At 31.9% G+C, this 12,874-nt stretch overlaps 1 protein-coding gene across 2 annotated transcripts in view; it reads right to left on the reverse strand.

Moving 5' to 3' along the window:
* Nucleotides 1-12,874, reverse strand: part of LOC145268573 (metabotropic glutamate receptor 3-like) — a 1,374,385-nt gene that overhangs the window by 469,429 nt on the left and 892,082 nt on the right. For both annotated transcript variants that reach the window (XM_080124032.1, XM_080124035.1), the window contains one exon: nucleotides 3,393-3,563. In XM_080124032.1, coding sequence (XP_079980158.1) covers nucleotides 3,393-3,563 — 171 coding nt within the window. The remainder of the gene's footprint in view (nucleotides 1-3,392; nucleotides 3,564-12,874) is intronic.

Genomic DNA, 12,874 nt, shown 5'->3' on the forward strand with positions numbered 1-12,874 from the left:
GATCCCGATAGCTACAATAAACACTGGCAAATTAGAGAAACAATATTTCTATATAACTCTAAGACTCATCCATAAGACTACACCTACATATTTACAATTAAAGTTTGAAGTTGGTAAAAAATGCTAAGCATAGACAACATCACCCATAAATGTACGCTTTTCTGATTTTCTAGAAGGGGTCGCTCCGACATAATCGCGCTTGATAGACCAGCAGTAGTTTGCCAGCCTGGTTGCATCTCAACGACCTTAATAGCAAACTTCCATGTAACTGTACAGGGCTCCTCTTGCTCATCGATCATGGCACCTGGATTTTCTGGAAAGCAGGCAAGATGGTTGTGCAAAATATGTAGCGTGGTGCTCATATTTGCAGCCACTTGATGGAGGCTTATGGTTAATGTTTAAACATGATCTTTGTAGTTGCGCGCCTTAATTTTTATCAAGGAGAATTTTACCACATTCGTACACCACGTTCCGCCCCTCTGCTCTGTAGGATTCATAAAAGAGAAATTAGGGTCATTCATTAAATTTCGATTCTGAGATGCATTAAAATCTCCAGCTTTTTATTTCTCTATGTTTCAGCCTGAAAATGTCATACAAATATATTTGAAACAGTCGCCATATTTCTCAAGAGCCTCCACAAATTTATAAATGATACTAAGCTTTATGTGAAGAGAAGGAAACACAATTTTGGAAAGCGGCACCAAAGAACAAGCCAGAACATTAAGAGAGCCAGGAATCAGTTCACTGCACATACAACAATCATTCTTATCCAGCGCTTTGTTCTTACCCATCTATCCAACAAACACAAGAGGTAAGAACATTTTGTGAAGCCAACTTGTAGTCCAAGGAGAAACCCAACCATTTTCAAATCGACACATGATATATTGATGCTGTCTGTTTGTAATCTTTGCCAGAACAAATTTGATTTCGTTATATTTTCTTAAGAGTCGTAGAATAACCTTGATGAACTTATCTATATAAGATGTCATTATGAAGAAGAACTCATTTGAATTTTTGGGGGAGCTATCTATCAAAGTGCACCAATTTGAGAATAATACTCTTCGACATCAATCTGCCGCAGCAGGCCGGCAACTTTATTTCAATATACTAAGTGATATTCCAAGAGTGAAATATGGCAAGAATCTATTATGGCGTTTTTATAAAAGGTTATTAGAGTTCTAGGCTGAGGGCTGTGATGAAAAAATAAATTCTACAGCTGTAACAGTGGGTTCACTACTGTCAGTAGACAAAATAAAGATTTGGTCTTCATCTGAACTAACAATTTTAATTCAGGCAAGTCTTTATATACTGGAACGGGAATTTCATTGCAGTGGGGAATTTACCCGATTGTAGACTTTAGGTTAAAATAAACACTAGAATTCTTCCTGCTGTTTATTTTCATTATGAATGCACAGAAATAGTAGTCATTGAAATTTTGAATACCAAAATAACGTGACTTTCTATCATTTTGGCATTGGCTAAGATGCTCAACACATTGCTTGCGCATGCCTTAGGTTAATCACCCAGTATTATTTCAAATTAAAAAAGATAAGCACACTTCAATAATTCAATGATTCATTTCCTGTTGGATTGCAACGTATATTCCCCGAAAATATAACTAAACACATATGGATTATTTCACAGCGTCGTCTTGGAGATGATGTAGACAAGCTTAATTTTTGCGAAAAAATCTGCATCGAAAATAAAATAACGCAGCTTAATAATTTCCTATTGACTTATAAATGAATTCCTAACATTAAGACAATAAATTTACTTTAACCCAGAAATCAACAAACAATGCCACAATCGATATGGATATTTACTACTCAATGGGTTCTTCTAACCAACTACATACCTCATTGTATAGCAAATTTGATTTTTAATTTAAGGTTTGTGATGTCATAATCAATTTACACACATCATAATAACAACCTACAATTGTAATTATGAAGCTAGAATGTATAAAAAACACGCTTATGTATTCTGGTCGCAAGAACCTAAGCTTCAAATTAAAATAATCGATTCTAAAAAATCACAGTCACATAAACCATTCTAAATACGTTTTTCTAAGGCAACAATGTTATCGTTACATCCTGTGTATAACATGATAGAAAATATCAACATTTTTCTCCAAAATGGACAATATTAGTAAGAATTAAGATAAAAACGATATTAAAAAAGGCAGTGGCTAAGTATAAAAAAACGGATGTTTTAATTATTTCTATGTAGGAATTTTGATACATGTTGCTTTTATTGACCAAATATGAACATTTAAAACATAGCACAGTTGATAAAGACGTTGAAACTCTCTGGTTCGAATTGAGTATTGTCTGAAGATAGCGCTTTTAATCCTACTCAAAGCAGGCCAGAATATTAGTTTGTCACAACGTGGCGAGACAACAACTATGAAAATGAGAATACAGTCCGAAAACAAATAAGTACACAAATTATGAAGCCTCATCCCAATAGGATTAAAGAAATAAAAAATAATATATAAAGCAATAATTAAGATAGAAATTAACTATCTATTTATGTATAAATCGAATTAGTGTGCGTGCCTTTTGATTTTTAAGCTTGTGAACGATTAGACACTGATAAATTTTCTTCGTCAATATTTGAGAAAAAAAAATTACGAGAATACAAAGTTGTTCCTCTAATAAATATGTTTTGTAATAAAATATCAAATTCTTATTGAATATCTGTGTTATTTTGATAGATTATGAATTATATTCCTGAATACATTTCAATAAATTTCACCATCCCATGTTAATAATAGTGATTGCTATTTTAAGAACTGATTGACATCTGTTAAAAGATTACATTTTCTTCATTGCTGAAAACGAAACAAATAAATAAGTTTAATATTTATTTATATTTACTTTTTGATATGAGTGTGTTACAAACGTATTCCAAAGTGGTGAAGAATAGTGTATTTACACTCGTGTCGTCTGCCCATATATAATCTCAAACACATACGTTCACAATTTTTTAAAGATCGCTTCATGCATGAGTAAAACAGTTTCATACAAGGTTGAGTGAGAATCCGCTGTTTTAAAGTGGCGGATTACTTGTGTGATTGCTCAGATAGAATGGCATACAGAGCGTTTTCTTTGCTGCAATTAGCTTCATTGTGTGCACACGCTTCACATCGAGAATGGCGGATTTATTTTTTTCACACGATGTAATTCCTGTTTTATTATTGTATCTACGCTTTCTCATATTGATTGACACAACGATGTTAATTATTCAACACATTTAGCAAAACGATATATATATATATATATATATATATATATATATATATATATATATACTTCTACGTGTAAATGTGTGTGTAATCATAGTTACTTTACCAGACACTATCATAAAGCAAATATAAATAATAATCTTACCTGAATTCCATAGCTTGATTCTTCGTAAACAATAGATACATAAGTCCAGTTGAATGTTTTGACCAGTTCCACCATTACTTGAGCTTGGTAACGATCGGAGGGAATCGTCCGAAAAAAGTAGGGAAATCGATCCACATTACTTAAGTCAGTGCTTGTTGAAAAAAAGCTGATCTGAAAAAAAGAAAATAAAGCCTGTTAATATCTACACGAAAAAAGTTTTTTTTTTATAAAAGCCTTGGGTGAATCTTGAACACATAGATAGTCCACAATTCTTTACAATGAATATGCAAGTTTACAAAACGCAGTCGTTTAGAATCTGTTTACAGATATAGAATCATCGATCATCCTATCAGCCACGAATTCGCCAACTGTATTCCAATGCCGGTGGATAATTCGTTCCCGAGGGCACCTTTGCATCGTTGGTGGCGACCGGTTCTGCCTTAGGATGCAATCTTGTTGGTTGAGCATTCCATAATCGGGAAACCTGTAACACTCAACTTTGGCGCTTTTTCCGACTAGAGACGCCCAGCACGATCAATTACATGATCATGTAAACGAGCATATTCAGTCCAAAAAGCAATATTTTGGTTTATTTTTTGCCTTGAATTTTCTTTACAATATATACTGGGACATGGTATCTGAGAGACAGTCGTGTTTTGGCACATGAAAGTTCCACTATTAATATTTTAATAGATCAATTTTCCCAAAACTAATGTTTACAAGGAGTATTGTTTTCTAGTACCAGTGCAAGTATGCTCCAAGCAATCTATTACAAAAGCAATGTATTATCAATAGCATAGGTCATGAGAGCGATGTACTCTTGAAGTGAATTATTCAAAAGCATTGTATTCTAAGTGAAAATTATTTGTCGAACAATACATTGTGTAAATGCTCAATAATTATTATAAGTATAGACTCACATTTTTCAACTTCATCCGGTATTAAAAGACCAATAAATGGTTCATATACCGTAAAGCAATCCAAACACAATCTTTGAACATCTTCGCTGCTGTAAATTATTTCGTTTTTAAAAACTTATGATAGTGCTGTATCAACACAGTTCAAGGACACATATCTCTTGATGTTTTGATTGTTTGTTAAACAATGGAGAATGCTATTGAAATCAGGGAAATGATTATTAATTGTTACAATATTTATCTTTAAAATGTTTTATCATTGAAAACTTCACAGAATATTTTAACATTTAAAACTGCAGAGAATGTTTTATCATTTAAAACTGCAGAGAATATTTTTATCATTGAAAACTTCAGAGAATATTTTTATCATTTAAAACTTCAGAGAATATTTTTATCATTGAAAACTTCAGAGAATAACTATAAATGCGATAATCTAATAAATAAGTTTTTGGATTATGCTGTGAACATTGTAACTATTTACTTATTGTTTGATATTTTACAGACATAATATTCAGATGTTAGAATGGTTTATATTAGGAAATATAAACGACAACAAATTTATTCGTTAATATTGCTGTATATTTATATTCACACTGAGTATTATAATTCAGTTGCTTCCAATCGTCACCCTGATTACGAGTCAATCGTCATTTTGTTTGGCCGCTATTATACAATAGTGTCCAACAAAACGGCAAGTGATTCGTCATAATGATGAGCCTATTTACAAAAGCTATCTCTCAGTATATGTCAATATCAAAATATCGAAATCAAGTCAAAGACTGACGCTCACTTGCAATCACGAAATCCATGACCTATTTCAAGTTTTGTCTCAAAACCAGTAAAAATGTATCAAGTTCTGAGTCTTGTCTGGTCGTAAATATTAAGGCGTGGCGCGTTGAAATATATACATAGATAAAGTACACACTATTAATGTAGTACCTTTGTTTTGACATTATTCTCGTTCGATTCTCACGTAATTCCAAAATATTTTTTACGGAATATGTTCTATAAATTTAGTGAAATGTACATAACACAATGATTGTAATAAACAAAACTTTATATAAACATAGTTTTAACATACTTGATTCTTGTTGTACATTTGCAACAATGATAGACATAAATGGTGCTTGGAGGTGTATGTTGAGCAAAAAAAAAAGAAAAAAAAGGGTCAATTTTTTTTTAATTATGACCCCGATCATGGCCCCTTAACATTTATTGTTTTGGATTCAAATCAGGTTATTAAGTTAGATCTATGTCCAAGGAACCTATGTCTAAAATTTCAAGTGTTTAGACCAAAAATTGTCGGAGGAGTTTGATAGAGTTTTCAAAGGTCAAATCGTTGAACTTTGACCCCTTAACAGCCAAATATCTGTCCAAAAATTGATCACGAAGATTTTCTCAAATCTCCGTATCCTGTATATCAAATTTCGAGTCTATAAACTTAAAATTGACAGAGTTATTGCGTAAGGAAATGTACACACACACACAGACACACAGACATGTTCACTTTTATAGATATACAAGCATGGGTGCACAGCGTTGCCCAGGTGTTTGAAGGTGTATGCTGAACTAAAAAACAAAAACGGTCAATTTTTAAACTTTGACCCCTATTATGACCCCTTAACATTTACTGTTTTGGGCTTAAATCGAGTTATTTAGTTAGACCTATGTCGAAGGAACCTATATCTAAAATTTTTAGTGTTTAGACCAAAAATTGTCAGAGGAGTTTGATAGAGTGCTCAAAGGTCAAATCGTTCAACTTTGACCCCTTAGCAGCCAAATTTCTTTCCGAAAACCGATCACATCAAATTTCCCAAAGCTCAGTACCTTGTATATCAAATTTTGCATCTGTAGGCTAAAAATTGACAAAGTTAGTGTGTAGGGAAATGTACACTGACACACAGACAGGCAGACAGATACACAGACACGTTCACTTTTATAGATATGTAGACTAGCATGGGTGCCCGGCGTTGCCCGGGAGTTTGGAGGTGTTTGCTGAGCAAAAAAAAAAAAAGGTCAATTTTTTAAAAATATTGACCCCTATTATTACCCCTTAAAATTTATAGCTTTGGGCTCAAATTTAGTTACTAAGTTAAATCCATGTCCAAAGTACTAATATATAAAATTTTAAGTATTTAGACCCTAAATTGTCAGAGGAGTTTGGGTAGAGTTTTCAAAGGTCAAATCGTTCAACTTTGACCCCTTAGCAGCCAAATTTCATGCCGAAAACCGATCACATCGATATTCCCAAATCTCAGTACCCCGTATATCAAATTTCGAGCCTGTAGACTCAAAATTGACTGAGTTATTGCGTAGGGAAATGTACACGCACAGACACACAGATACACAGACAGATAAACGAACACGTTAACTTTTATAGATATACTAGCATTTCAGCCCGGCGTTGCCCGGGTGTTTGGGGGTGTATGCTGAGCAAAAAAACAAAAAAAAAAACAAATAAAAAATGTGATTTTTAAAAAAAAATTACCCCTATTATGACCCCTTTACATTTATTGTTTTGGGCTCAAATCAAATTATTAAGTTAGATCCATGTCCAAGGTACTAATATCTAAAATTTTACGTGTGTAGACCCCAAATTGTCGGAAGAGTTTGGTAGAGTTCTCAAAGGTCAAATCATTGAATTTTGACCCCTTAACAGCAAAATTTCTGACCGAAAACCAATCACATCGATTCTACCAAATCCCAGTATACTGTATCTCAAATTTTGAGTCTGTAGACTGAAAATTAACAAAGTTATTGCGAAGGAAAATGTACACAGACAGACAGACAGACACACAGACCCGTTCAATCTTATAGACAGATAGATAGATAGATAGAAAGATAGATAGATTGTGTATATATACAAATAATATAAATGCACATAGGCAAAAACAATCCCAAACTCCTACTGAAGTTAAGACATTATGTGTTGTGACCATGTGGTTATTAATCGAATGGTATTTATTATTTAAACTTGTGAGTTCTATTGGCACCGCGTTATATTTGGACATAAACGTTATAAAAGTTATTTTTACGTTTATATTTCTATTGATACAAGAAACTAATAGGAAAATGTATTGCGTTTCCTTTAGCTAAAAGAAACTATTCATATATCGATCAGATGTGTTTTTTTATGTTTCTATAAATCTATTTGCATCTATGGTCTTCATCTCTGTTTGGACAGGGATGTATATAAAAAAAATTCAATTGCATCTAATGTTAACTAGTCTAGGTCGTCTACAGTAAGAGTGAAAGTATACACATGTACGTACTTAGGTCAAACAAAATCTGAACACTGATCGACGCTCGTTATCCTCATCAGTCTATCGTAAGTTTTTGGTTTTATGATCGATAATGCTATTGATTTTCTGACAAGTAAGGCGAATTCAGGAAGAACTTTTCAGCTTCCCCTCGTTTTATGGTTACCTCATTCAACTCACCCTGATCCATTCTTTTATTCTTGGGCGCAACTGTTATAATGTTTTAGCATTGTTGTTCGGAAGTAGAGATATGTTTATCTGTGATCAAGTGACATTAAATTCTTTAGGAAGACCTGGAAAAAAAGAACCAGTTTTTAAATTCAATGTATAATTACTTACACAAATAATTTCTCCTTCAATTTTTAAGTGTTCGCTTTTTCAGTAAAAACATAACTTTAAGGGAGACGAGGTGTCGTTTAGAGTTGATCGAGGACCTTTATGTCACACTGCCTGACTCAATAATACTCTGTTATGTTTTTGTTATTATAAAAGTCAAATCTTACTTATTATTTTCAGCGATAAAAATAATATTGCCCACAGTGAATACCTTTCAAGCACATGCAATATTTTCACTAGAATATTTACTTTCAATCATTTGCCAATTATAATACAAAAATATAAAATAACTTTAATATAATTCTCTTTTTTACGTCTGTCTGGCAATACGCACTAATATAATTGTACTTAATTTACGTTAATTTTAATATACATATCCAAATATTTTGATTTAAGAAATTTTAGAATATGAAAAATAGAGGATATGTACAGAGTCACAAAGGAGTTTGCAAATAAAGACCTCAATTAATTAACAATCAGGGATACAAAGTATAAACGTACGCACATGCACATGTACGAATGTAAACAGAGAGAAAACATTTTTGTGCTCCAATTATAATGCAATTAAGCAACACATAGTTTTTCTTTGTTTCATCATTTTCAAAATCCGTTTGGCCAGGCATGGAATAGATGCTGCTACGCATTCTTATACATATGGTGCTGATTCGCTAGTCAGCCAATCAGATTGTTTGTTATTCACATACCTATCTATCATAGCCAATGTGCGCACGTATATATATATATATATATATATATATATATATATATATTAAGCGTATTTTTAGCGGTGGCGAATTTAAAATTTACAAATTTTTCGTTTAATTGAAGATTAGGACACTCGGTTATTTTCAGTTCAGTTTGGTTTGGTAATTTATCCCGAGATGACTTACACTCCAGCAACGGTTGCAAATTGCAAATGAAACTATACATTTACTGAGAGAAATATTTCATGAACTAATAATTTCACTGAATGGACCCGTCAACTGTCCACTTCGTTCGTGCGATTTAACAGTATCGTATTATTTTCTTTAGAAATTTCGTAAATCATTTGTCTTCACTTATAAATCTAACCCAACAGAACAATAGAAAGGTAAATTTCGGCGAGTTATTGCAGAAACACGGTTTTATTAAATAGGGAAGGATGGTGAAAATTGAACTCACATATTACTCTATATACTTGATTGCCGCGGCGGTCATATACTCCAAAATTGTATTTAAAATTATACATGCATATATTAATCTTCTGATTAAACACATATCTGTATAATGAAAGTATATTTTTGTGATTTCTTTTAAACGTAAAGTTCACCGTCGTTAAAAATATTCTCCACATAAGATCCGATATACTAAGGCGTTCCAAAAGTAAAGTATACTATTTTTTCGCGTAACAAGTTGAAGAGCTAGAAAGACGGGTGTTATACTATTAAAACGAGTTACCTCCTTATGCTTATGAATTTACGTTCCTACATAGTTATTACCACTGCCAATGAACTTTGGCCAAGAACACTAGAATAGATCTCTACCTCTGACGCACGTCTGAAATACGGGTCGCTTTTTCATATTCATCCACAGTGAACATCTGTAAAATTGAGACGTAAAATAACGATAATTTGCACCTTTCAGTAAAGCATATCGTGAAAATGCGATTTTAAGATCAAGTAAAAAGTAATACCATGTTTAGTCATCATTCCGAAAACAATAAAGAGAATAAATACATATTAAAGTTCTACGGCAGATACAAAATATTAAACAGATCGGGCGAAATTAATTTCAATGTATGTCAAAGACTTTCCGTGAGTTTAGAAAATATATTAATCAGTGCAACTTTAAAATTTCTCCACCTTAAAATACTGTATTTACACGTGCATTCTGTAGCCATATTTTTAGTAAATACAAGTTGTCTGTATAGTTATTTAAATGTGAATATGCATGTTCATGTGAATATATATATATATATATATATATATATATATATTGCTTGTTTCTTCCTAAATATAACTCCTAATATTCTCCTAATATATATATATATATATATATATATATATATATATATATATATATATATATATATACCAAAAATTGTAATTAGTGAAACCCTGAATTACCAATTGCGGATATCTGTGTGCATAAAGAATTTATAAAAAAAAATGTGTGTATAAACAGTTATATATTCTTGAATTATTTGATTGTCTTTTGTAAAACTATATTTATATACTCGCATATCCCACATACTATATATACGTATATCTAATGTGTGATGTTTTAATATGAATATTTGTATACGTATATACATTCAAATATGTCTTAACATATATGTGTGGGGGATTGTGTGCATATATGTATATGTGTATTGCAAATTTAACATTTATTTTCATGGGAATTAGTGTGAGGTTTTACCAGATTCCAGAAGTATTGAAATACGCAAGTTCTTGAAATTTCACCGCGTAAAAAGCCCTTGAAAGTGTAAAAGACATGACTCATATGTAATATTTTGTGTAGATGATTGGTACAATTGTTCGACTATTTAACTTTCCCCAAAAAGCACTTTACTCATTTTTAAGGTATTTGGCCCAGACAAGACCTAAAGCAAACTTTAAAGTCAAAAACGAACAAACGATGAGTATTTGATGGCATAGATCTTGACTCATAAAACATAAATATTTCCTGTTTATTTCCGAAAATATCACCACTGGATTGTTAAAATTTAAATTGCAAAATAATAAGGAATGCGAGAGTTAAAGATCAGCTGAAAGTATACTATTGGAGTAAATATAGACTAATGTAAGAGCTGCAAAGTTGGAGTATAGTTGCAATCGCTGAAGAGATATTTACATTTTCCTTCATCAGAAAAGAAACGTTGATAGGCTGTACCGTTTTATACTTATAGTCATGATTGAGCGCTAATGTTCTCAAAATGTAAAATTTTATACCACAAACAAGGCATTTTCATTTCCATGTATCTGTACTTAAAACTTCTATGAATTTGAGGGAAATTACCACATAACTCCTCTACATAATAACACTGGGCTGTCTTCATGTACAACGTTACACAATTTTTTAACCTCCCTCTGGAAATCTAAATTATTTTCCATCATTTTTGGTCCTCTAATAATTTTGATAATCTACCAATATACAATCAGGTTAATTCTTATTAATGATAACTTTCAAATCTTGATAAGCGTTGCCCATGTAGTAAGACACAAAAATATAACATAATATTTAAATATACTTTAAACTCCCTTTAATAATATATATTGAGCATTGTATGGGAAACAAAAAAACTCCATAGTAATCAGTTAGCGTTTATGCAACGATTACGACTATCGCTCGTTTGAATACGCTAGATTGTGTAATGTTTCTGTCCAGATTAAGCGTTTATAAGTTGTTAATTCACTTTATTCTCTTGGCAATTATTTGGTGGCCCGGACGTATTTGAATAAAAGATTGCCTCATAGTGGGTTCGAATATTCCGACCGACAAGAATTGTCATGTTCTATAGTGATGATTGCGTAAGCATTAAACATTAGTGCCCGTAGGAATATATATATATATATATATATATATATATATATATATATATAAATATAAAATATATTTGTATATATATAAATATAAAATATATTTGTAGTCATCGACATATAGTCCTGTTTCGTTGTATCACAACTCATCAGTGCCGCTAGACTAGCATCCCAAGCCAAGGATCGAACCTAGAACCGTCGTGATGACAGTCGGCAGTTCTACCCCTTGACGACTGAAGCGGTGTCCGTAACTAATCTGTCCGAATGTCTATTTAAATAAACATCCGTCCGACACTTGTAAAGTGCTCAAACGTTTGTTTGTAAACAAACCGCGAGCTTCGCATTTTTCAGCCAAATTAAATAGCGAGTGAGATTATGTACGACAGTGCTCAACCCAAAGAGGGGGGCTTTATAAAATATATTTGTAGTCATATATATGATATATATATATATATATATACATGCATATATATACATACATATATATATACATATATATATAGTAATTTATAAAATATATATTGCGATTAAGCTACACTGAATATTCCGCGATTCATCCAGTCAAGGATTCTTCAGGCTTATGCGCGAATTTTGTGGTTGTCTGTCGTTTTTATATACGCACCTCCTATTGAGATTTTAGTTAGCCAATCAGCTTTCTAGTATCCACCGCACCCTTCCTATCAGCCAATGAACATGCACTTACAGGACAAAGGACCGTTTACCCTCTAGTTGACCTGATTCTTTGTGGGTGCTCTATTTAGCCTGAATATCTAGTGTCTTTTCATGTTTTAAATCTAGGTTAGGGGTTATACTTAGAGTCTGAAACAGTTAGGCCCTCTTAAAAGAATTTATTTCACTAAATAAAAAATAGATATGGAAAGAGTTAATTTTGAAACATGGCTAAAAAACATCCCCACACCTAGCAAGTTAAAAATTACCTTTTAAACATAATTAAAATCTTAGAATTCCACAATTCCTAACAATTTCCAACGGAAACTACACAAAATCGTTAGAAACATAAACAACTCTAATAAAATATTTGTAAAAGCAGATAAAACTAGAAACTTTTGTAAAATAGATAAACAAGAATATAACAAACTAATCACAGAAAACATTACAAAAAAACCTACAAAAAACTAGATACAAAAGAATATATATATATATATATATTTATACATATATATATATATATACATATATCGGTTTAGAAACATAGATATAAGAAATACTGAAATTAAACAAATTACCGCTAAATTAAAAAATCAGCGATAAAGTTGGCCCATTGAAACATAGAGAGGCATACATTCTGCTGAAAGACCACAAATGGAATTTCAATAATAATCCCAGCACCCGCTTGATAAACCCAACTAAACCAGAAATCGGTAGAATTAGCAAAGCAATGCTTTCTAGAGTAAACAAACAAATTAAACAAGACATAGAACTAAACCAGT

The sequence above is a fragment of the Euprymna scolopes genome, chromosome 4 (assembly GCF_053919585.1).
Source record: "Euprymna scolopes isolate OS-2025 chromosome 4, ASM5391958v1, whole genome shotgun sequence".
NCBI classification, from domain to species: Eukaryota; Metazoa; Mollusca; class Cephalopoda; order Sepiida; family Sepiolidae; genus Euprymna; species Euprymna scolopes.